This window comes from Herpailurus yagouaroundi, unplaced genomic scaffold (genome assembly GCF_014898765.1).
Source record: "Herpailurus yagouaroundi ecotype Mexico unplaced genomic scaffold, PumYag 165, whole genome shotgun sequence".
NCBI classification, from domain to species: Eukaryota; Metazoa; Chordata; class Mammalia; order Carnivora; family Felidae; genus Herpailurus; species Herpailurus yagouaroundi.
Genome location: NW_024412406.1, coordinates 34,596,553 through 34,623,516, shown reverse-complemented (window position 1 = coordinate 34,623,516; position 26,964 = coordinate 34,596,553). Strand labels below are relative to the sequence as shown.

The following is a 26,964-nucleotide window of genomic DNA, read 5'->3' as shown; positions in this document are numbered from 1 at the left end:
CTAATATGTGTTTATTCCTACCCATTGTATTGTTCATGGCTAACATAATTTACATCTCTGTAAGTGCTATTTGGTTTTTAAAACAATAGCTTTTATGCCTCTAGTTATCTTTTCATGCTTTGTTTGGAGATATAGTTAAGTTACTTACAAACAGTTGGATCCTTTAGTCTTGCTCTTACAAATTATTGGATGAATCCAGAGTGGTGATCAGCCTAAGGCAAATTATGAGTTTTTCTATATTAGCTAATGTGAATAGATACTGTCCCTCGTGCTGTGGGAGCACCAGGCAGTGTTTCCTCTACTCTTTTCAGAATTTTTTTCCCTTGATGACTTCCTTCCATGTATGCACTGGTTGTTACTCTGCTGAATAGCCAAAGGGGACCCTGTGCAGATGCCCAGGGTTCTTTCTGTGTCCTGCTTTCTCCTCTCCTAGATGCTGACCTGTCATCTCTATCTGCCTTGACTTCACCAGACTCTCAGTTTTGCCACCTCGACTCAAGGAGTCTGGTGAAATCTACTTAAATAATTTATTTATCTTGTGTCGTAGCCTGAAAACTCTCTCAAGGCAGTGAGCTTGGGCCTGTGTTAGGCTAACGTGTTTTGTTTTCAGGGATCATTGTCTTTCATTGTCTGAAGTTCTGTGTCTTGAAAATCATGTTAAAATTGTATTTTGTCTGTTCTGTTTTTGCTTGCTTCAGGTAGGAAGATCAATCAGTACGTGTTACCCCATCTTGGCCAGAAGCAGATTACAGTGGAACTTTGGCACATGTTCTAGACTGTCGAGAGTGCTTGTCTTCCTCCTTTGCTTAATTGCCTCCTGCTCATCCTTCATTCTCAGTATAGTTATCTCTTCCTCAGGGACATCTATCTTCCTTGGGCCCAATCTAGATCAAGTTATGATCACAGAACTCTGTCTTCTAATAGGAACTATCTGAATTTAGAATTACCATTTGAGTTGTCTTTCTCTTTCACTAGACTTTAAGCTAATCAAGAGCCAGGGGTCTTCTCTATTGTATCTGTAGAGCTGAGTATAACATCTTCCATTGAAGGTATATATTTACTCAATGTGTGAATGAGTGAATTGAAGATGCACAGGCCTGTATATGCAAAAAGTACTCATGTATTTTATTTCTGTTTCTTCTCTGATGCAGATTATGCTGGCTTCTTGAAAATCCAAGATATACATGTTTCCTATGAGAAATTAAGGAAACTTAACAAAAATCACTGTAAACTTCTTATAGGAAAAATGACAAAAATGGACAAAATGGTTAGTGCACTACAAAACGAGCTACGAGAAGCCAAAGACATGATATCACGGTTAGAGCATCAAAAAGTGGAATGGGAACGTGAATTCTGCAGTTTGAGGTATAGCATCTTGGCTTTAAGGAAATGTTTCAACTGTTTCCTTTTATACTACAGATGTGTAGGGGCAGTTTTGTAATTGCTGACTTACCTTATGGGATTTTCCTGGAAAGAATTCTTGTTTAGTGTTGTGAGGTGTGCGATTCTTGGAAATAACACAGCAAGTTCTTAACAGTGAATACTTATAATAATTTAATGTGTATTCCAAATCACAATTTTAATGGCCATATAAAAGTCCACCATAGTCCAAGAAACATCATTATTTAAGAGATTGAATTTTGCTTGTTTTTCATCTTTCAGTATTTTAATTAATGCTGTCAGGAATGTCTTTTATATAAATCTGTTTCTACATGTCTGGTTACTTACTTGGAATCAATTCTTCAATATAATATAATCTGGTTAAAGTATAAAAATTTTTAAAAAGGTCTTTGATCCATATTTTTTAAATTGTTCTCAGGAAAGTTTATATTACTTTGTGTATCTACCAACAGATTATAAAATGGTCATTTTTCTCAAGACAGTAAAATTCCCCCAAATTGATTCCGTTTGCTTCTTAACATGCAGGGGTTAAAAGGTAAAGTGGGTGCCTGGGTGGCTCAGTTGGTTAAGCATCTGGCTTCGGCTCAGGTGATGATCTCGTGAGCTTGAGCCTTGCTTTAGGTGGGCTCGAGCCCTGCTTTGGGTGAGCACGAGCCCCGCTTCGGGTGAGCTCCTCTTCTCTCACTGTCTCTCCCTCTCTGTCTGCCCATCATGGGATTCTGTCTCTCTTTCTTTCTGACCTCACTCACTTGCATCATCTCTGTCTCAATAAAAAATTTAAAGTAAAATGGGGGCACCTGTGTGGCTCAGTCAGTCAAGCGTCCGACTTTGGCTCAGGTCATGATCTCAGGGTGCATGAGTTCGAGCCCCACATCAAGCTGTGTGTTGTCAGTGCAGAGCCCACTTCAGATTTTCTGCTTCCCTCTCTCTCTCTCTCTGCCCCTCCTTTGTTTGCATGGGCTCTCCCTTTCTCTCTCAAAAATGAATAAACATTAAAGAAATGTAATACAGAAAGTGATTACTGTTAAGTTTTTTCAACATCTCTGTCATAGGTAGATAAAATTAATTCAAAAGTGTATGCTGAAAGGTCATATTACTCTTTATTGTTTACTTAATTAATACGTATCCTGTGTTGTTCTAAAAGGGATGTTTAAGTGATTCGTAAAGTAGGTAATCACCCTCAACAAGGTAAGTTGCAAGTGTTGTGGAAGAAGAAACAAAAAGTATAGGCAACAGATATTAGACTCATCAGCGTAGTCTTGGATGAAAGTAATCTGCATGTGTATGTTGTGCAAACAACATCCACAGATGCTCTCTTACACTGCACATCATTTTTGGAGGTACCTGTAAGGTTTTGTCAAGTGGAAATTTTATTTCCAGTGAATTGATAAATTGCTTATAAACAGCAAATTCTCTTTTTAATGAGAAACTGAATTATCTGTCCTATGGAGGAATAATTATACCTGTGGGAAAGGGGGTAATTTTCAACTCTAACTTTCCTGAATAATTTCAAACTTCCTTTCCTACAACATCTACCAGAGTTATTACTGACTAAAACTAAGTTGCATAATGCTTTCTCCTGGCTTTTTTTCAACTGTATATATGGTTTGGAAGAGATTGAAGTGACAAATTAAAAACGTGAGCCCTACAAGGAAAACAATTGGAGAACATAGAAATTTTTCATTTGGATAATAAGCCAACTGATGTGGAACCAGATCATAAAATGAACTTTTTATGTCTAACAAAACAAATTTTAAAAGAAGCACATGTAGGGGCGCCTGGGTGGCTCAGTAGGTCGAGCGTCCGACTTCAGCTCAGGTCACGATCTCGGGGTCCATGAGTTCGAGTCCCACGTCGGGCTCTGGGCTGATGGCTCAGAGCCTGGAGCCTGCTTCCGGTTCTGTGTCTCCCTCTCACTCTGTGCCTCCCCCGTTCATGCTCTCTCTCTCTCTGTGTCTCAAAAATAAATAAATGTTAAAAAAGGAATTAAAAAAAATAAAAGATGCACATGTAATTGCAGATGTACCTTAAAACAAGAAAAAGAAGAAGAAAGAAGAAATGCTGATATGTTATATGAAAATATCAGGGAAAAGTTAAGAAGAAACGAAGACGAATATAAGAAAGAAGTTGAAACAAAACAACTTGAACTCGCTCTTAGAACGCTAAACATGGAATTGAAGGCCACAAAAAAAATCAGGTAAATCAGTTTTTGATAAAAACTGTATTTCCATCAATATTACATAGTGCAATACATATATATTTTATAGTATCCCTTTGACTCAATATATATTATTTAGGCTTAAAATAAATTCAAACATGGGATCATGTTCTTTTGAGCATTTTTTTAAAGTTCTCCTCTTCAGTTTTTGACCTTTTTTTTTTAACGGTATGAGACCAGAATCATAATGAAATGTGTCTCCAGGTTGTAGAAGAGCACAGTGACACTCAGTGACAACTTTCTCCAGATCAGAAGGCCAGAGTCTTACAAGATGGAAATCTAAACAATCACCTTTACAAGCAAAAGGAGCTAGAAATGGCTCATAAGAAAACTAATTCTAAGGTATCTTCTTTAGTTATTTTGAAGTACATGTGTGTATGTATTTGTATACATTCTATTTTTTAGTTATTATTACTTTTTTCTCCGTGTGTGTGTATAAATATATATATATGTATATATGAAACTGAACTCTGTTCATCATGGAAAGTATAGAGGATTTTAAAAGCACATATATTTTGCGGAGGGGCATGGGGGACGGTGGCATTTTTGCTTCACTGGATAAAATAATAGTCTTGATTAAATGCATTTATCTGCAACAACTAGTGACATTCATAATGTCCTCATCCAAAGGAAAGGCTTTTATTACTTTCTTTAGGCATTGATGAGCTTTCCCTAATCTGAAAACTATTTCTACTGGCAATATGTGTTTTGGTTTGAACAGTTACTTCACTGCCTTGATATATTACTAGGTTAGTTGAACACTTCCGCTAATGGACAGGAGGACGAGTGTAGCCAGTTCACTGGTCATATTTTCGGCATCAAGTCTCCTACTTTTGAGAAAAGTAACAGTTTTGCTTCAAGTAGCATCCTATTTCATTACAAGCAACTTTTGATAACAATGGTATGCTGTGGCATATACTTAATGATAATATATTGATAGGTATTTTATTCCTAATAAAATGGTTGAGTGTATTTCCCCACTTTTGTATTTATTACTGTTTTCAACATGAAGAGGAAATACAAGGTATTGCAGCAGTAAATCCTCTCATGATTTTCTAAGAGATGTATAAATTTCACCTTATTTCCTATGAGTAGTTTGAAATACAAGACTTCTTTCGTACTTGTGTATTTACACTAGAGAAGTGGCAGTGGTTGGTGCAAGAGCACTAGTTGTGGAGTGAGAAGACCTGGGGAGAGTCCTGCAGCTCACTGTTTTAATCTCTCCATTCTAGAATTGTGATAACCAAATGAGTTCATTGACGTATGTAGAAGTGTTTGTATTATACTACAGTGCCTAGATTTTTCAGTTATCAATAGATATAATTCTTATAACTGACTATAGAAATGGTAGCAAAGTAGATATCTCTGAAATATTCTCAGGAAAGAAGAATTTTAGGAAATTTAATCTGTCCGAGTATACGCAGAGCTAAGGATTTTACTGTGGGGTACCTGTGTTCGATATATACCATAAACTCAATATTTAAGTGTAATCAGATTTATTAATCTTTTATAAAATAAAACCTTCTGGTTTGTTGTAAATCAGAGAAAGGCTTTCCAATTCTGAGATTCTGAACACTTTTCTCACAAATTCTTTTTTACTTTCATGCCTTCATTATCTTCAGTTAAAGTTCTGAACTTTTGGGAACTTATGCTTGTATAAAATTTGAGATTTGGAGCCAACGTTATTTTTTTCCAGTTGGATATTCACTTACTGTAATCTTCCTTCCTTCCTTCCTTCCTTCCTTCCTTCCTTCCTTCCTTCCTTCTTTTTATGTTTCTTTATTCATTAGAGAGAGACAGAGAATACAAGCAGGGGAGGGACAGGGAGAGGGAGAGCGAGAATTCTGAGCAGGCTCCTGACTGTCAGCACAGAGCCTGATGCAGGGCTTGAAACCCACAGAATGTGAGATCATTCCCTGAGCCAAAATCAAGAGTCAGTCACAACCAACTGAAACACCCTGGCACGCCCTGCAAACTTTTCATTGTTTAAACATAGATTATACCTTCATTTCAAAGAAAATCATGATAATGCCATTTTGAGTGGTATCTGAAAATGTGCTTTGTTTTACTTAGAGTTCTGATAATCATGAGAAAACACAAGATCGTTTGCATAAAAAACACATGTTGCAGGATGAAATTGTCATGTTAAGACCAGAGACAGACACCATAAAAAATCAGATAAAAGTGTTATCAGAATCAGATAACACCTTTTGTGTCTTTAACTGAATTCAGTGAACAGGAATGTGTGTTTTACAAAAAGACGGTGAATTGATGTATGTGTTGATATTTCTCAAAGTATGTATCTGAGAGTTGTCTATTATTAACATAATTTAATAAGAGGATTTAGAAAATCAGTAAAGAAATGTCTTATTAGGTAGTTGTGAGACAACTTCAACAAGAACTGGCTGATACTCTGAAAAAACAGTCTATGTCGGAGGCTTCCCCAGAGGTTATGTCACATCTTCTTCTGGAAGATGAAACACAGGATCTCAACAAGAAATTCGGTCAAATCAGAAATCAGGTATGTAATAAATGTAACCTGTAAACAGCTAACTTATAGGTGGTTAAATAATATAAAGTGTTTTAGGATACTAATGTCCATGGACCGCTTTCTTTGGTATTTTCATTATAATTAATTTATTATGATTTTAGTATCTTTACAATGCATTTATTTCATAAACTCTCCCTTCCCTTCTACTATTTGTGTTATACATTGTTTTCTTATTATACTCTTAAGAAAGTTGAGGCTTGGGGAGCCTGGGTGGCACAGTCGGTTAAGCATCTGACTTCAGCCAGGTCATGATCTCATGGTCCGTGAGTTCGAGCCCCGCGTCAGGCTCTGGGCTGATGGCTCAGAGCCTGGAGCCTGTTTCTGATTCTGTGTCTCTCTCTCTCTGCCCCTCCCCCATTCATGCTCTGTCTCTCTCTGTCCCAAAAAATAAATAAACGTTGAAAAAAAATTAAAAAAAAAAAAAGAAAGTTGAGGCTTTTTTATCCTTCCTCACAGAAATTGAGAGACTTCTTTCGTTCTTTAATTTAAATTTTTTTCAGTTTTTTAATTTATTTTGAGAGAGAGTGAGAGTGTGTGCATGCATGTTAACAGGGGAGGGGCAGAGAGAGGAGAGAGAGAGATTGCCAAGCAGGCTCCATGCTGTCAGTGTAGAGCCAATGTGAGGCTCAGTCTCATGAACCGTGAGATCATGACCTGAGCTGAAAGAACAATTGGATGCTTAACTGATGTAGCGGCCAAGGTGCCCCAAGAGACTTTTGTCCCCTACTAAACAATACTTTTTAACAATATCTCTATTACCATGATGAGGCGAGCTAGATCAAATCAGAAGATAATGTTTAATGGAATGTTTCAGATAACTGTCTTAGTTCTCATCTTCACTTTTGGGAAGAATATGTATTGATTTCAGGATGACTTGTACAGAAAGATCACTTAACAAACCACTTGAACTTAGGCATTTCCTTCATTTTCTTTTAGACATATTGTCAAAGCACGGAAATATTCAGATCATGTATAGTATGGAGGCCCAAAAGCGAGAATTAAGAACACTGTGTCCTGCCATTGGGTTTTTTAAAGCATTTTTGAGGTAAAATACACATACCATAAAAATCACCCATTTGCCACGCACAGTTCACTGTCTCTGTGTACACTCGTGCAACCATCACTTCCATCAAGTAGAATGTTTTCCTCACCCTGAAAGGAAACCCTTACCCATTGCCCCCAGCCTCAGGCAACCACCAGTCTACTACTTGGTCTCTCAGTGGAGTTGCCTCTTGTGAATATTTCATATAAATGGAGTCACACAACGTGTGGTCCCTTGGGACTAGCTAGCTTCATTTAATGTTTTCTGGGTTCATCTGGTTGTTTACAGCTTATATCAGTGCTTCATTTCTTTTTATTGTCAAACAGTACTCCATTGTGGGCTAAGGACCTTGTTCATTCATCAGTTGATGGACCTTTGGGTTGTGTCCACTTCTTGCCTATTAATACTGCTGCTTATGAACATTCACGTAGTTCTTGTGTGGACAACCGTTTTCAATGTCTCTGCTGTCAGATTTATCCTGCGAGTTAATTGTGCTGATTTCACCATCTCTCAGCCGTTACTCATGCTGTCCTTACTGTCTTTTTAGTTTCTGTTCCTCTTGAGTAAACCTATGTTATTCAGACTTGGCTCACAGTCTCCTTTCCAATGAACTTTCTCTGACTGTTCTAACTCCCATTAGCTTTAACTCTCTTGAGACTTGTCATCTAGCCTGTGCAGAACAATTTAGTCCTTTATTTGACATTGTTTTTATTTTTTTCATGACAGGTAATTTTGTCTTCCTAAGTATAAATTTAAGGGATAATAATATTTGATATGTGTGGTACTTATCCTTGTATAAATTGAAAATATTTTAACTTAACAGTTTTTCCAATAAAATTAAGTGCTTTATACCATATCAATAAATTCTTCTTGGAAACTTTGGTATAACAAAGATTTTTTTGTAAATATATGCTAAGAAATGAAATACTAAATTGAGGGGTGACTGGCTCCAGTCGAATCAGAGTCTGCCTTTGGCTCAGGTCATGATCTCCACGTTCTTGAGATGGAGCCCTGCATTGGGCTTTCTGCTGTCAGCAGAACCTGCGTTGGATCCGTTGTGTCCCTTACGTTCTGCTCCACTCAGACTCGTAGTCTGTATCAAAAAATAAAGGTTAAAAAAATGTGGGTATATCTCTATAAACACACAAAAACTTACATAAGTAAAACTATTAATGAAAGTACTTTATCAAATAGAAAAGAAACGTTCAATCAAATGTTTAGTTTTTGTTTCCCTCTCACTATGATAAAGCACGCTAAATTTTCTTTCTTCCAAACACAGCCAGGACAGGGATTTACAGATTTATAGCACTTTACCGACTGCAAATATCTGGGGACAGCTTTTCTGATATGCTGTAACCACAAAGCCTTAATCTCTTCATCAGATTACATGCTAAAGCAGCCTAACATAAACAGTATGGACATGAAATAATTAAGGAAATTTAGCAAGACTCGATTATTTCCATGTCAGTGGCTTTCCCTTATCTCTGATGGTCATGTAAAGGATCTACTACTCAGTCAAGTGGGTGCTATTTGTATCGTAGTCTGTGAGCATTGTCCACTGAGTGGTATGGAGAGGAAGTTAAAAGGATTGTAAGTGGAAAAAATACTGTTGGCTAGTGGCACTGGCAAAGTTGTTTGAACTACTAAGGAGAGATTCTGGGCCTCATACTCCCCATTTACTGCCACTTGCGGTGGAATGAAGAATAACATCAGTAAAATTTGTACAGGGGAAAACTTGTATTGGCAGGCCACCTGCCTAAACTATCACATTGTATTGGAACGCAAACTACAGCAAGAGTAATCATGCTACATGCAGACACTTAGAGCTGACAACGTGCCACCTACCCTTTTAAGTTGTTCATCTGTTATTTCCTAATTTAATCTTCCCAACATCCCAGTGGGGTAGATACTAGTATTTATTTTGAGATCACTGTTTTAAGGTCCTTTGTTTTGAGAGAGAGATTGTGGGTAAGGGCATGTAAGGAGAGAGAGAGAAAAAGGGAGAGAGAGAGAGAGGGAAGAGAGAATCCCAAGCAGGCTACTCGCTGTCCATGGCGCGCTCGATGTGGGGCTCAAGTACATGACCCTGAGATCATGTCCTGAGCTGAAATCAAAAGCCAGACAATGAACCAACTGAGCCACTCAGTTGCCCCAGTAAGTGCTATTATTACCTTCAGTTTACAGATGCAGAGACTGAGACACGGAAGTTTTAGGTAGTGTGCTCAAGGTCATACAGCTCATAAAGAGCAGAACTGGGAATTCAGACCCAGGCGCTCTGGCCCCTACTAGGATATTGCTTCTCAAATTCTTCCATGAAATATCTTGTCACTGAAAACAGCATGTTCAGTTTTCTAATCATGAGAATAGCAACGTCATTCACCTATGTGAATATGTAAAATCGTAGTTGGAATATGAACATAGAAATGTTTACCATAAGGTAAATTCCTATATTTACTCCATTTGACCTATAGATACATTTTTACATTTATCTGATCATATATAATTTAAAAACATTAACAGTGTTATGCTCTTGTAGGAGAATAGGGTTGGTAAACTATTCTGTAAGAGTATTGAAATATTTCGTCTTTATAGGCCGTAGTCTCTGTTGTAGAAGCTGAATTCTTTTGTTATTACCAAAAGTAGCTATCAATCAGCATGTAGAGGAGAGTGTGGCTGGCTCCAAAAAGATTTTACTTACAGGGGCGCTTGGGCGGCTTAGTTGGTTGAGCATCCTGACTTAATTTCCACTCAGGTCATGATCCCAAACCCCACATCATGAGACCAGTCATGAGACCGAGCCCCACATCAGGCTTCGCCCTGAGCTTGCAGGCTGCTTACCATTTTCTCTGTCTCTCCCTCTGTCTCTCTTGCCCACTTCTGCATGCTCTCTCTCTCTCAAGTCAAAAAAAACATTTAGTAGAAACAGGTGATGGTGTTCTACTAGATTTTCAGTAGTTAAAGTAATTTTTTCTTTATTTTAGTTGCAAGAACAGGAACGACACGGAGAGGCTATAAGATATGCCGAGGAGATGAAAGATCATATGCAAAAGTAGAATTTAAACCTCACAGAAAATAACTCGTTTATTTATAAATCAAATAAACAGTGTAGTATGAGAAATGTATGAATTATGCCAGTATATCATTGTTAAGCTGGATACAAATTCCAGCTTTGACCTATTTTGAAATGCAAAATTTTGGCATCTTATCTCTGAATTCTGCACCATTACCACAAAACACGAGAAAATTGGCACGATTCCCAAAACTTCCTCTTGATACAATTTTAAGAATTTCTGAAATACCTTCATTTGTTGAGAAATTACACGGTACTGTTTTAAAATTATGTGTGAGAAAAATTATCTTAAGATCTGCATTTTAGGCTAAAGGTTAAAAATGCCAGGCAAGAAGAAACCATCAAACATCAAGCGGCCCAAATTCAAGATCTTCAGAGCAACATGCTAAAGGCAAGATTGGTAAGTCGATCTCTTAATGCCTGTCCTACTGAAAAGGAATCCTTATTTCACTAATCATATGGAAAATCTCACTGACCAAAATATTTGGTTGATATTGTTCCTCCTTGCTACTAGTGATGTAATTCTTCTATAGAGATGAAGCTGATTGAATTCATAAAGCATTGTTTGTAGTGAGATTTATTTTTTTTTTTTTTAATTTTTTTTTCAACGTTTATTTATTTTTGGGACAGAGAGAGACAGAGCATGAACGGGCGAGGGGCAGAGAGAGAGGGAGACACAGAATCGGAAACAGGCTCCAGGCTCTGAGCCATCAGCCCAGAGCCCGACGCGGGGCTCGAACTCACGGACCGTGAGACCGTGACCTGGTTGAAGTCGGACGCTTAACCGACTGCGCCACCCAGGCGCCCCTGTAGTGAGATTTAAATAAAAATATTGTGAGAATTTAATAAAAGCAACATTTTATGTATACTACAATGAGCATTTGGTTTAGTCCTCCTTTTGGTTACTGTATATAATGCTGCTGTGAACGTTGGCATACAGATGTGTGAGTCCCTGCTAATATTTTTCAACATGTTTCAAACTTCCACACACTTTGAGTGATCATTTCATCTTGAAATTTGACTTTCTCTTGTAGTCTCAACCCTTCAGTGAGAGTTTGAGAAAGGGTTATGTCAATGATGATTAGTTGTAATTCGTAATTACACGTTTGCAATTTATTGTCTTCATCAAGAATGACTAGCAGGTCGTTATGCAAATGTCCTTCTCAAAGGAATGGACTTTTTGGATTTGTAAAGGAAAAGAAATGCCAGTAAAAATTTAGAAATGTGTGCTCACTCAGGGCCTTACCTAGTAACATAGTGCTCCTACCATTGCAAGTTCAGAGTTTTCACTCACTTGAGTTAATCAGCCTTTCAGAGATTTCACAATTCAATCTCAGAAAAGACTAATGTGCCATTCAGGATTCTAATTTATTGATATGTAGTGAAACCCCAACTGTTTTCCAAGCGGAACAGTTAATGTCATCCCACTCTCACCCTTCTTTGTAGGAATCACTCTGTAAATCCTAAGTGGGAGCAATGAGGTAAATACACTGACCAACTCGTTTCCGTCAGTCACACAAGCTATATAATATACATACAAGTTTCATTAGAGCTATACACGTCAGGGGAACTAGAACATTCTGTTGACTTGTCCTTTTTGTGGCCGAAGAGACATTGAAAATTGTTTTCTTTTCTAGAGGTCTAATAAGTCACATTGTATTAGGGAACTTTTCATGCGAGTAACATGACAATCTGTTGATCAGTCTTCTATGAAGGAGAGTGCTAGGCGTTGTCCTGCTGCTATGTCCTAAAGAAATCATTAAGGTCTCAAAAACTAAAATTTGTAAGATATCCAAAACTGAGGAAGCTTATTAAAGAATAACGAGGGATTTTCTGTAGATCCCTATAGAAAGGAATTAGGGTTATGGCATGAAATTTTCTGCCACTTTAAGGTCTTTCTTGTGAAACAAAAACTTAGATAGCTTTCAGCCAACTCAGTCCATAGCTCTGACTTCTCTAGAAGGTCCTTATCTCCTGAATCCCAAACCAGAGGCTTCCTTGGTTGAGAAATTTTTTGGTGGTGCGCGGGGCGTTATTCTTCTTGTTGTATCTTTAGTTTTTATTTTTTCAAATTTGTATCCAAATTAGTTAGCATTTAGTGAAGCAATGATTTCAGGAATAGATTCCTTAATGCCCCTTACACATTTAGCAATCCCCCCTCCCACAATCCCTCCAGCAACCTTCAGTTTGTTCTCTATGAGTCTCCTGTGTTTGTCTTCCTCCCTGTTTTTATATTATTTTTGTTCCCCTTCCCTTTTGTTCATCTGTTTTGTCTCTTAAAGTCCTCATACGAGGGAATTCATATAATTTTTGTCTTTCTCCGACTAATTTCACTTAGCATAACACCCTCCAGTTCCATCCACGTAGTTGCAAATGGAAAGATTTCATTCTTTTTGATTGCTGAGTAATAATCCGTGGAATATATATATACCCCATCTTTTTTTAAATTTTTTTTAACGTTTTAATCATTTCTGAGACAAGAAGAGACAGAGCGTGAACAGCGGAGGGTCAGAGAGAGGGAGACACAGAATCTGAAACAGGCTCCAGGCTCTGAGCTGTCAGCACACAATCCGACGCGGGGCTTGAACTCACGGACCATGAGATCAAATGACGTGAGCCAAAGTCGGCCGCTTAACCAACTGAGCCACCCAGGCGCCCCATACCACACCTTCTTTATCCATTCATCCATCGGTGGACAGTTGGGCTCTTTGCATACTGTGGCTATTGTTGAGAGTGCTGCTATAAACATGGCGGTGCATGTGTCCCTTCGAAACAGCACACCTGTATCCCTTGCATAAATGCCTAATAGTGCAATTGCTGGGTCGTAGGGTAGGTCTATTTTTAGTTTTTTGAGGAAACTCCATACTGTTTTCCAGAATGGCTGCACCAGCTTGCATTGCCACCAGCAATGGAAAAGAAATCCTCTTCTCTGCATCCTCGCCAACATCTGTTGTTGCCTGAGTTGTTAATGTGAGCCATTCTGACAGGCGCTAGGTGGTATCTCAGTGTGGTTTTGATTTGTATGGCCATCTGGATGTCTTTGGAGCAGTGTCTATTCATGTCTTTTGCCCATTACTTCACTGGATGACTTGTGTTCTGGGTGTTGAGTTTGAGAAGTTCTTTGTAGATTTTGGATACTAACCCTTTATCTGATATGTTATTTGCAAATACCTTCTCCCATTCTGTAGGTTGCCTTTTAGTTTTGATTGTTTCCTTCGCTGTGCACAAGCTTTTTATTTTAATGAGGTCCCCCTAGTACATTTTTTCCTTTGTTTCCCTTGCCTTCGGAGACGTTTTGAATAAGATGCTGCTGCAGGCAAGATCAAAGAGGGTTTTGCCTGCTTTCTCCTCGAGGATTTTGATAGCTTCCTGTCTTCCATTGAGGTTTTTCATCCATTTTGAGGTTATTTTTTGTGTAATGAACAACTTTTTATGTGAACATGCTTTGATTTCTCTGGGGTATATACCTATAAATACAGTTGCTGGTTCATATGGTAACTCTGTTAAATAAACTTTTCTGTTTGTTTTTGTTTTTTCAACCTTTTGAGAAGGGGCAGGCACCTGGGTGGCTCAGCCAGTTGCGTGGCCGGCTCTTGATTTCAGCTCAGGTCATGATCTCAGGGTTGTGGAATCAAGCACTACATTGGGCTCTGCTCTGAGCATGGAGCCTGCTTGGGATTCTCTCCCTCCCTCTCCTCTCTTCCTCTACCCCACTTGTGCACTCTCTCTCAAATAAGTTTAGAACAGTTGTTTTTCTAGTTTAACCTTTTGAGGAACTGCCAGACTGTTTCCAAAATGGCAGCAACATTACATTTTCATCAGCAGTTTTTGAGAGTACCCATTTTCCTGATTCTTGCCAATATTTGTCATTATCTGTTACTTTTATGATAGCAATTCTAGTGGGTATGAAATGGCATCTTGTGGGTTTGGTTTGCATTTTCTTAGAACTAATTCTGTTGAACATGTCTCTTTTATTTTTGAGAGAGACAGTGTGAGCAGGGGAGGGACAGAGAGAGAGGGAGACACAGAATCTGAAACAGGCTCCAGGCTCCCAGCTGTCAGCACAGAGCCTGATGCGGGGCTCGAACCCAAAAACCGTGAGATCGTGACCTGAGCCCAAGTCAGAAGCTTAACTGAGCCACCCAGGCACCCCGAACATCTCCCTTTGAACGTGATTATTATACATTTCTGTATCGTCTTTAAAGAACTAATCCATTGTTTTGCCCGTTTTTCTATTGGATTGTCTTTTCATTATTGGAAGAGTTATTTAAATATCCTACATACAAATCCCTTAGCAGATATGGGATTTTCAGGTATTTTCTCCTATTTAGTCACTTGCCTTTTCACTTTCTTGATGGTGATACTTGAAGCATAGTATTTTTTAATCTTGATGAAGTAAACTTAATCTTCTTTTGTCTTTTGGTGTCATGTCTAAGAAATCATTGCCAAATCCAGTCACAAACATATACACGTAAGCTTTTTTGTAAGAGTTTTATCATTTTAGCTCTTAGATTTTAAGTTAATTTTGTATATATGCTATGGGGTAGAAGTCTGATTTTATTACTTTGCATGTGGATATCCATTTGTCCCAGTACCGTTTGTTACAAAGACTATTCTTATTCCATTTAATTGTCTGGCACCCTTGTGGAAAATCAGTTCACTATAACGTGAGAGTTTATGTTTAGATTATCAATGTTAATACATTGGTCTATATGTCTGTCCTTATGCCAGTACCACATCAAATTTTATGAAAACTTTTTCCTAGTTATCTTGCAAATTACCAGTCACTTGTGTAATAATAAAAAGTCAATGTAGTAGAACTTAACTTTTCTCCTATAGAGATTTTTGCTTCTTGAAGGACCCTTTTGCCAGCCTATGCCTTGCTGACCCCATGACTCAATGTGAAGTCAGGCTCAAAAAGATAAAATGCTGTTTCTTTAGTGTGTTCAGACACTTATTTATTTATTTATTTATTTATATTTATATATATTTGTAGAACATGCACAAGCAGGACTAGGGGGTGTGTGGGGAGAGAGAGAGAGAGAGAGAGAGAGAGAGAGAGAGAGAAAGGAGAATTTTTAGCAGGCTTCACACTTAGTGTGGAGGCTGACAGGGTTCTTGGTCCCATGATCCTGGGATCATGACCTGAGTGGTTGAGGCTCAACTGACTGAACCACTCAGGTTCCCTGCCTGTGCAAACTTTTAGTGTCTCAGTCAGTGCTGCCCACTTTCATTTCCATCAAATCTTGGCCATAGGATCTCTTGACTCAGTCTACCGTTTACTTCATCATGTTTTATTATCTCATTATAATGCATAGACTCATCCATAGTTTTCACCATCTAGGAAGGAAAAATTAACTCTGAGCTATTCCTCTTTCCTGTTAAGCAATCTTGCTAATCCATTATCTTGCAATTCACAATAAGATCCTCTTCTGACCTGGTTCTTGTGTGTAACACTGGTGTTAATCCTGTTCTTGGCACAGATCCTACATTCTTGGAAAACACAGTAGTCTGTATCCCCTTCTTTCATTTAAATAGAAAGATATGCATAGCTATACGTTATAGCTCAGCATATAATTAATGGAATAATCATTACATCATTCAAATAATACAGCTGTACAAAGTGAGGTAGTATTAAGTTGATTTATCAGAGACAGATAGTAGATTGGTAATTTGAATGACAACAAACTTTTGAAGCCAACTTGTATGATATGGAGAAGCATTGTGGGACAACACAAAGAGGAAATGGTCTTACCTCCCCACACAAACAAGTTTGGAATAAGGTAAAATAGAACATGCAGTTAATTTAAGTAGTACTAAAGGACAGTACATTTGTTTTGCTACTGAAAAGATGAAAAATGATTCCATAACATTCTCTTTATTTCCTCACTGAGGAAAGGAGAATGAAGATTGAGTATTCAATGGATTAAAAAATACTCAAAGCTGCCTATTTCCTTTAATTGAAATCAGATCAAAGGCCCAATTTTGGTTATCAAATTGACTCTTACTAGTTTTTCAACTATTGTGCTTCAAATCGTATGTCTCTGTGATTCTACCTTGGGAAATTCTAAAGAGGCATTCCTGCCTACCTGTAAGAATTGTTGGAATTGAAGGGAATTTTAGCAAAAAATCTTAGAGACAGGAAGATGGCAGAGGAGTAGGAGGACTCTAGGCTTGCCTCATCCCACGAATACAACTAGGTAACAGTCAGCTCACCCTAAATACCCCCAGAAACGACCTGAAGACTGACAGAACAAACTCCACAACAAAAGGGAGAAAAGAGGCCACATCAAAGAAGGTCCTTGATGCAGAAATGTCGCCTAGAAGAGAAACAAATCCTGGCTGATGCAGGCGGGAGGGAGTCGAGGTTGTGGGTAAGGATGAGAGAGAGGAACGCACAGGGGAATGCACAAAGAGAACATATCCCCATACCCACTGGTTTGGAAAACAAGAAGGGCTGCATTTCGTGAGTTCTTGCAACCAGTAGTGCTTAAAGTCTGGAGTTTAAAAGGGCATCGGGTTTAGATAGCTTAGAGCCCTGAGGTACTGCACTGCTCTTCGACAGAGGGCAGGCAAACAACGTGGGAGCACACAGCATGGATACAGTGGTCTGAAGAGTGCCTGGGGCACACAGTGAGGAGATTAGTTGCTCTTCTCAGAGCACGTCCCTCAGAGGCAAAGTTCAGAGAGACCTGTCTGTAGGAACAAAGCTGCTAGCTGGCACCATCTCCTTCTCCTGCCCGTCACCACAAATATAAAGCCACCTGCAGGTGCATTGCTAACACTGGCTACCTAGCTTGCTTACATCAAGCACTACTCCCTTGCACTCTGGTGGAACTACATTTTTCAATCACTCTTGCTTGAGGTCCAGCACAGCAGACCCGTCCCCCAAACCAAGAAAAATGCCTGCCCACACCACCTCTCCCAGCCAGAGAGTTTCCCTTGGCCTCAGTTCCAGTAGAGGTGGTGACAGGTCTCATTTCATAAGCAGACCAGAGCACACCTAGTTAAAACTCGCTACGTTCAGGTCAGGGACCAAACACTCACCAGACCAGGCAAGGAAAGCCTCTGCAGACGACTGGCCTGAAGGATAGCATAGCCAGAAAACAACAGCAGAACACATGCAGCACACACTGGTGACACTCCCTGAAGTGCTAGACTCTGGGCATTACATGACGTCTTTTTCCTAAGTCCATTACTTTCTGAAGCAGGTGACATAACTGGCTTCTCTAACACACAGAATCTGGCAGATACTTAGACAAAATGAAAAGACAGAGGCATTTATCCCAAATGAAAGAACAGGATAAGGCCATGGCCAGAGACCTAAATGGGACATATGTAAATAACACGCCTAATGAGAATTTAACACAATGATCATAAGGATATTCACTGGACTTGAGAAAAGAATGGAAGACATCAGAGGGACCCTTACTACAGACATAAAAGAGTTCAAGAATCAGAGATGAAGAGTGTAGTAAAAATGAACAGCAAGCTGGAAGAAGAAGAGGAACAAGTTAATGACCTAGAAGACAAAGTAATGGAAAGCAGTGAGGCTGAAGAAGACAAAGAAGAATTATCCAATGCAAGAATAGACTTAAGGAACTCAGTGACTCTGTCAAATGTAAAAACATTCATATGATAGGAGTCCCTGAAGAAGACAGAGAGAAGGGGACAGATAATTGATTTGAAGACACAATAACTGAAAAATTCCCTAATGTGGAGAAGAAAACAGACATCCAGATCCAGCAGGCACAGAGAACTTCCATCAAAATCAACACCCAAGACATGTTGTAATTAAATTTGCAAAATATACTGCTAACATCTTTGTTTTTAGTGTTTTGTTTTTTCTTTCCGTGACAGAATGCAGACACAAGCAGGGGAGGGGCAGAGAGAAAGAGAGAGAATCCCAAGCACTCTCTGTGCTGTCAGTGCAGAGCCCACTGGAGGGCTTAAACCCACAAAATGTGAGGTCACAACTTGAGCTAAGATCAAGTCATGCTTTACCGACTGAGCCACGAAGGCGCCCCACTGCTACAAATCTTAAAAGTAGCAAATCAAGTCATTAACTTCCAAGGGAAAACCCACAAGGCTAGCAGGAGATTTTTCAACAGAAACCTTGCAAGGCAGAAGGAATTGGCATGATATATTCAGAGTGCTGAATGAGAAAAATCTGCAGCCAAATATACTCAATCCAGTAAGGCTATCATTCATAAGAGAAGAAGAGATAAAGAATTTCTCAAACAAAAATGGAAGGAGTTTGTGACCACTAAATCCGCCTGTAAGAAATATTATCGGAGACTCTGAGTGGAAAGGAGAGATCAAAAGTGACAGTATAAAGGCAGGAAATGTAAAAGCAGTAAAAATGTGTATTTCTGTAAAAAAAAAATCATCAAGGAATGCCCCAAAAAAGGATATACAATATAATAGCTTATCAAAACATGGGGAGGAGAAAAAAAATGAGCTCTAACTTAAGTGACTATCAACTTAAAATAGACTGCTACACGTAGAAGAGGTGATATACAAATTGCCTATCATACACCAAAACCCACTAATAAGCATGCAAAGAATAAAGAGAAAGAAATCCAAATATGTCCTTAAAGCAAATTAGAAAGACATTAACAAGAGAAAAACAATAAAGGATTTGAGAAAATCTCCAGAAACAACCACAAAACAAGTAGTAAAATGACAGTAAATACATACCTGTCAATAATTTGGATATAAATGGAATAAACACTCCAAACAAAAGACCTAGGGTGACAGGATGGATTAAAAAACAAGACCCATCTATATGCTGCCTATAAAAACCTCATTTTAGACACAAAGACACCTGCAGACTGAAAGCAAGGGGATGCTTGCACTGTTGGTGGTAATGCAAACTGGTGCAGCCACTGTGGAAGAGTGTGTAGGTTCCTCAAAACAATTGAAAATCGAACTACCCTACAACCCCTCAATAGCACTATTGGGAATTTATGCAAAGGATACAGGAGTGCTGATTCATAGGGGCACATGTACTCCAATGTCTCTAGCAGTGCTTTCAACAATAGCCAAATTGTGGAAAGAGCCTAAATGTCCATCAACTGATAAAGAGATGTGGTTTATATATACACTGGAATACTACCTGGCATGGAGAAAGAGTGAAATCCTGCTATCTCTTGCAATGTGGATGGAACTGGAAGGTGTTATGCTGCATGAAACAAGTCACAGAAAGACAGATATCATATGTTTTCGCTCATTTGTGGAACTTGAGAATCTTAACAGAAGACTGTTGAGGAAGGGAAGAGGAAAAATAGTTACAAACAGAGGAGAGGGGCAAACCATAAGAGACTCTTGAATGCAGAGAACAAATAGAGGGTTGATGGGGGGGCGGTGGGTGATAAGGGAAAGTGGGTGGTGGGCATTGAGGAGGGCACTAGTTGGGATGAGCCCTGTGTGTTGTCTATAAGTGATGAACCACGGGAATCTACCCCCAAAACCAAGAGCACACTGTACACACTGTATGTTAGCCAAGTTGACAATAAATTCTATTTAAAAAAATGAAAGCGAGGGGATGGAGAAATATTTATCACATTAAAAGAAAAAATAGCAATACTTTTGTTAGACAAAAGAGTCCTTAAAATAAAGACTGTGGGGCACCGGGGTGCCTCAGTCATTTGAGCGACCGACTCGGTCTTGGCTCAGGTCATGATCTTATGGCTGGTGGCTTTGAGCCCCATGTTGGGCTCCAGGCTGACAGCATGGAAGCTGCTTGAAATTTTCTCTCCCCCTTTCTATGTCCCTCCCCAACTCTGTCTCTCTCAAAATAAATAAAAAACCAAAAACAAAGACTGTAGCAAGAGCCAAAGAATGCTACTATATCATAATAAAGGGTAAAATCCAATAGGAAGATCTAACAATTGTAAATTATGCACCCACCACGAGAGCACTCAAGTACATAAAACAATAACCAACATAAAGGAACTAATTGATGTCAGTAATAGGGTACTTTAACACCCTATTTTCATCAATAGATCTTTAAAAAATCACAAAAAATACATCTTAACAGAAAATCACCAAAGAAACAGTGGCTTTGAGCCATACAGAGAAAGACAGATATCATATGTGTTCACTCTTATGTGGATCCTGAGAAACTTAACAGGAACCCATGGGGGAGGGGAAGGAAAAAAAAAGAGGTTAGAGTGGGAGAGAGCCAAAGCAGAAGACAATCTTAAAAACTGAGAACAAACTGAGGGCTGATGGGGGGTGGGAGGGATTGGAGGGTGGGTGATGGGTATTGAGGAGGGCACCTGTTGGGATGAGCACTGGGTGTTGTATGGAAACCAATTTGACAATAAATTTCATATATTTTTTAAAAAAGAAAAGATACAATGGCTTGAATGACAGAGAGGACAAGATTGGACTTAAGAGATTTTTTCAGAACATTTCATCCTTTAGGATGAATACACGTTGTTTTCAAGTGTACATGGAATACTCTCAAGAATGGATCACAAACAAAAAAAAAGGCCTTAATTATTAAAAACAATACATGCAGGTTAAATAGCGTGCTACTACACTGGAATGGGTTCAGCAGGAAATACAAGAAGAAATTTAAAAAATTACGTGTATACAAATGGAAATGAAAAAACAATGCTCTGAAACCTTTGAGATGCTGCAAAAGTGGTCCTAAGAGGGAAGTCCATAGCAATATAAGCCTACTTCAAGAAGCAAGAAAAATTTCAAACAACCTAACCTTACACCAAAGGAGCTAGAAAAAGAACAATAAATGAAGCCCATAGCCAGCAGAAGAAAGCAAGTAATAATGATCAGAGCAGGGGGACCTTGGGTGGCTTACCTGGTTGTCTGACTCTCGATTTTGGCTCAGGTCATGATCTCACAGTTGAGATCGAGCCCCGTGTTAGGCTCTCTGCTGGCAGCATGGAACCTGTCTGGGATTCCCTCTCTCTCTCTCTCTGCCCATCCCCTACTCTTTTGTGGTCTCTCTCAAAATAAATTTAAAAAAAGAGATTAAAGCAGAAAAGAATGATAGAGAAACAAAAAACAGATAAAACTAGAACAGATCAATGAAACCTAGAGCTGGTTCTTTGTAAAAATTAATAAAACTGATAAGGTGTTAGCCAGAGTAATCAAGAAAATAGAAAATACCGAAATAAATAAAACCACAAATGTGAGAGTAGAAATAAGAACCAACACCACACAAATGCAAATATTTATGAGAGAGTATTGTGAAAAAACGTATGCCATAAATTTGGACAACTTAGAAGAAATGAATAAATTCCTAGAAATATAAAACTTACCAAACTAAAACAAGAAGAAATAGAAAATTTGAAAAAAAAAATCAATAACCAGCAAGGAAACTGAATCAGGAATCAGAAAACTCTCAACAAACACAAGTCTAGGACCAGATGACTTCAGACATAAATATTAACATGTAAAGAAGAGGTAATACAGGAAAACAAAAAGAAAAGAAAAAAGAAAGTTTAACCTGTCCTTTTCAACTTGTTCCAGAAAAACATAAAAGGAAGCGAAACTTCCAAAGTCATTCTATGCCAGCTTTACCCTGATACCAAAACCAGATAAAGACACCACAAAGAGAATTACAGGCCAGCATCTCTGATGAACATGCAAAAATCTTCAACAAAATAAGCAAACTGAATCCAACAATACATTAAACAATCATTCACGGGGGGCAGGGGCAGCTTGGTGGCTTAGTCAGGTAAGCATCCAACTTCAGCTCAGGTTACGATCTCATGGTCTGTCGGTTTGAGCCCAGTGTCAGGCTCTGTTGACAGCTTGGACCCTGGAGCTTATTTCAGATTCTGTGTTTCCCTCTCTCTCTGTCCCTCCCCTGCTTGTGGTCTTTCTCAAAAATAAATAAATATTAAAAAAAAATATTCACTATAACCAAATGGGATTTATGCCTGGTTTGAAGGGGTGGTTCAATATTTGGAAATCAATGAATGTGATACCTCATATTAATTTTCAAAAAAGAATAAAATAATATCATTGCAATAGATGCAGAAAAAGAATTTGACAAACTATAACATCCATTCATGATACAAACCTCAACAAAATAGGCTTAGAGGAACCATACCTCAACATAATAAAGGCCATATATGGAAATTGAGCAGCTAATATGATCTTAACTGGGGAAAAACTGAAAGAAAAACTTCTTAGATCTTGCTTCTAGTTATCTGCTTCTTCTCATTAGCACCATTGATTGTTAATAAATTAATCTTAACATTCATTACTTCCTACTTTAATGGAGACCAATTTCTCCTATACAGGTTTATGTGTCTTCTCTCTTTTTTTTTCATCCACTTTTCAATTTATCATTTTTGTTTTTTTCTTAACAAACTCCCCAAAGGTTAGATTTCTTTTGTTCACAAATCTGTTAGGAAAAGTGTGGCCAGGACAGCTAGTCTCTGCCCCGCTCAGCTTCAGGTGGGGCAACTGAAAGGTTTGGGGCTGGATCCATTTGAAGATTTGTTCACTAATGTCTGGTGGTTGATGCTGGCTGTTGCCTGGGACTTCAGTTCAGAAGGCAGCAGAAACACTTAAACTGACACACCTAGACCCTCTTTGTGACCTAGACTTCCTCACTAGATGGGGAGCTAGATTCCAAGTAAGCAGCCTGAGATACAGAGCAAGGCAGAAGCTGTATTGCCTTTTGTCACCTAGGCTTGGAATACACACAGGATCATAGTCACATATTCTGTTCATTAGGAGCAAGTCACTAAGGTGGTTCCATGGCCTTTTTTTTAAATTTAATTAATATTTAAAACCTATGGACACCTTTAAAAAGCAGTATAATTTACCCACTGGCCACAGTTGTTTGTATTCCTCCCACCTGAAAAATACATTCACTCCCCTCCCCCTGCAATACCTCCTGCAAGTCTCAGTTATCATGGCATCAGGTTCAGGGCTTGAGTCCAAGATCTTACCATCTTAATCAGGTGCAGTGGGGATAAGCTGCCTGGGTTATGGTATCTAAAGTATAGCTCCTTGAGTGCAAGGGTTCTCAATATGAGGACTTGAGAACGAAAGAGACAGTTATTTACCACTCACAAATGCAACATTCTAGTCAACTGCTGAAGACTCTCCCATTCAGAAAAAGAAGATGGGAAGCACCCTAGTCCATAAGAGTTTTGAAATATAGCCTGTTGCATGCTGTCAGTTCTTAAGTTAGGACTTAGTCCTAACCACGGGAATACTTTCTCCATGTCTCTTCCCTTTCTTTACTCTTTGAGCTCTTGGTTCCTTCCTTTTCATAAGGAATGACCTGTATTTGCAGCTGTTTTTTCATCCTGTTTCCTCTCTGTGGGACTTCTAAGACCCAAACGCCTCTTTTCATTTTGCACTATTTGGTCTCTTTTAGTCCAAGGTAGCAAATAGTATGTTTGCTACTATAAATCTCTTACCTTTTTTTTAGTTTTCTGTAAATATTACTAGATTTCATGCCATGTTTTAGCAAAGCGACCCTCCCAAGACCTTTTGAGATAAGCTTTTCGCTTCAGGTTTCCTGTGAAGCTCTTATAGGACAATGCCTTTAAACTTTGTCTACTCTTGGGGCTCTTGGCTGGCTCAGTTGGTAGAGCATGTGACACTTGATCTCTGGGTGCTGAGTTTAAGCCCCATGTCGGGTGTGGAACCCACTTTAAAAAAAATCTTATACTCTTAAGATCCTTAAAGAAATTGGAGGCATACCTTAAATCTTTCTGTTTTCCTGGTAGCACCCTGGATTTTCTCTGAACCCAAAAGCCATTTCTTTATTTTACCATTATTTGACAGTTCAACATGTAGAGAGGCTGTAAATGAGAAACAGATACTTGAACCCAGTAAGTCCTGGTTCCTTTCAGTTGCATAGTCTTTCTTTAGTTTCTCTTTCCTATCCGTTTTACTTTCAGGTATTTTGTAGCATGACTTCCCTTTCCTCCAGTGTCATTTTCTTCACTTGCTTAGAAACCCTTGCTGTCAGTCTCTTCACAGGCCATCAGGTTTCCACTAAGAGTCTTGTGGAGGCCCTTTTGGGGTCTCATTCTTACGCTTTTCTACATCTTTCCAGGTTCCACCTACCTCCTGGTTCAAAGGAAGTTTAGTTTTAGGTTTTTTTGAATAGCAGCACACCATTTTTAGTATCAGTATCTGTGGTAGCAATTTACTGCTGCATTATAAGCCACCTCAAAACCTAGTAGTTCAAAACAACATTTATCTTGTTCACCAATCTTTAGGCAAAGCAGAGTAGGGCAACTCATTTCTTCTTCATTTGGCATCAGCTGGCATAACTGGAAGCTGAAGACTAGAATCATCTAAAGGCTTGTTCATGCACGTTTTTGGCTGTTGAGGCTGGCCTTTGGCTAGGACGTTGGCTAGTCTCAGCTGGAGTATCTACATGAAGACTCACTAGGTAGCCTGGGATTCCTCACAACGTGGTGGCTGTGTTCTAAGTGTGAGGTTCCCTAGAGAAAGAAAGTCAGATGGAAGCTGTATCACATTTTCTCAGCTGGCCTTAAAAATCACAGCAGTTCTGCATATTCTGTTCACTAGAAACGAGTTACTGAAGCCAGCATATATTTAAGGGGAGGGATTTTCACAGAAGTATCAACGAATTTATAAAACCACCACATCCACTCACCTTGTCTTACCAATCATGTAGAATGGATGGAAGTCCTTCCCAACTCAGCATCACTGAAACTCTAGCCAGTTTTGTTGTTGTTGTTTTTGTTTAGTATGATCTCTTATTTTCTAGAAAGTAACAAAGGATTACAAGATAACAGTATTGAATTAAAAATTTTTTTTGCCTCAAAAACAAATGTGGATCATCCAATTAAAGTTTTATACTGGGAGATGTGATTTCTTAACACATCCCAGAGAATCATTTCTCCTGGGAATGCAGTTCAAATTAGCATAAACATTTGCAGTTCAGAAACAGGTCGTGGCATTAGAATCATTACTTATAGATTCATGAATTAGTCTTATTTCCAGAGTCTTATCTTGGGACGTATTTTTTGACTTGGGCATACATGTCAATATGATATTGCTAAAACTTCTTTAAAAATTATGGAGTGTTAAGATGGGGGAAGGGCTAAGAGATTTTCTCCTAAGAGGGGACTTATTTTATGAAAGAAAGATATGAAAAAATCATAGAAAAATAAAAGTATAGAATGAAGTGCAAATATTGTGTAGTAAAGACAATGATAGCAAAGATCTATTTCAGTAACACCTGATGGCTTTAACGTGTCTCTTGATTTTCTGAGTTGTTTAAGGTTCCACATTCTAACACAGGTAAAATTTTGTTGCAAATGAGTTTATTTAAATTTTGAGTCCCTGGCTGGCTCAGTTACTCTTGATCTTGAGATTGTGAGTTCATGCCTCACAGTGGGCGTAGAGATTACTTAAAATCTGAAAAAAATTTTTGATAGTAGTTTTGAGTTAGAGACTGGTTTCACTCCAATTCCAAACTATAGTGTTTTACTCATGCAGGCTGATGTCTTTACAACAGAACTGGAAACTACATCATAAAAATGAGTTTTGCACCTCGATGCAAAAAATCAAGTTCTTCAACAAGAGTTATTACCAATGAAATCTTTCGAAGAACATGAAAAACTAGAGAACAATAACAAGAAGTGAGCAATAACAAGAAGTTACAGCAAGAAGTAGTCAAATGGAAACAATTTATGGCAATGAATATGGTAGAATGCAGTCAAGTGGAACAGTATAAACGGGATATTGAAGAAAGAGCATGACTGGACATAGTCCAGAAAAATTACATAGAAAAATTACACGAAGTCAACCTGTTTTTACAGGTTAATTTATTGATCTGTAATGTGCTTTAATTCATTTCACTGAAAATTACATTTTGGATATATGTATTGTATGTGTTTCCTCTACTTGCTTTATGGTAATTTGTAGATTTCTGGAGGCATTTGTTCCTGCCTTTAAAAATTTGTGTTCATCTTTATTCCTACTAAATCGAGAGGATAAGACAAAATGATGATTTAAGCAACTAGTCTCACTATTAAGAGGAAAAGAAAAATTGTGATTTAAAAATTGGACTGTACTTGGATTATTCTTAAGTTTATTGTTGACTTTTAAAATTTTGTCATTGATTCTATTATTTGAATTATCAGATTGCGTGAATACTAATACAAGAATGATTGAACTTTAATTTCATAAATCATATTTAATTCAGTTGACATTGATGATAAATATTTTATATTTGAGCTTTTTTTCATTTAAAATTGCTCTCTGAAACATTGACTCAGAACTAAAGGAAACAGGTATAATTAATTATTCAGATTATACCTATTTTGAAACTATCCTGTTAATTTTCATTAGGCACAAGCAGCAGATTGAGAAAACTTGGACCAGTTAAGAGAAAATGTTCATGCTTCAACGAGACGTCAAATGGAACTTAGAATTAAAGATCTGGAGGGGTGCCTGGGTGGCGCAGTCGGTTGAGCGTCCGACTTCAGCTCAGGTCAGGATCTCGCGGTCCGTGAGTTCGAGCCCCGCGTCGGGCTCTGGGCTGATGGCTCAGAGCCTGGAGCCCGTTTCCGATTCTGTGTCTCCCTCTCTCTCTGCCCCTCCCCCGTTCATGCTCTGTCTCTCTCTGTCTCAAAAATAAATAAATGTTAAAAAAAAATTTAAAGATCTGGAATCTCAGGTCTCTACAATGAAGACTTCTC

At 38.5% G+C, this 26,964-nt stretch overlaps 1 protein-coding gene across 4 annotated transcripts; it reads left to right on the top strand.

Annotated features, from left to right (window-relative positions):
- The first annotated feature begins 546 nt into the window (after positions 1-546).
- Positions 547-26,684, top strand: LOC121038301 (ankyrin repeat domain-containing protein 26-like). Of its 4 annotated transcripts, none has more exons than XM_040487840.1 (7): positions 1,124-1,365; positions 3,422-3,598; positions 3,824-3,961; positions 5,994-6,140; positions 10,194-10,261; positions 10,589-10,682; positions 25,760-26,684. In XM_040487840.1, exons 3-7 carry the CDS (start codon positions 3,935-3,937, stop codon positions 25,796-25,798), a joined length of 375 nt encoding a protein of 124 aa, XP_040343774.1. In that variant the 5' UTR covers positions 1,124-1,365; positions 3,422-3,598; positions 3,824-3,934; the 3' UTR covers positions 25,799-26,684. The 4 variants fall into 4 exon arrangements, 2 of the variants coding, with proteins under 2 accessions (XP_040343775.1, XP_040343774.1); XR_005794291.1 differs by lacking the exon at positions 10,194-10,261 and adding an exon at positions 7,107-7,215 and having other exon boundaries at positions 1,125-1,365; XM_040487841.1 differs by lacking the exon at positions 3,824-3,961 and having other exon boundaries at positions 547-1,365.
- Positions 26,685-26,964: the final 280 nt, after the last annotated feature.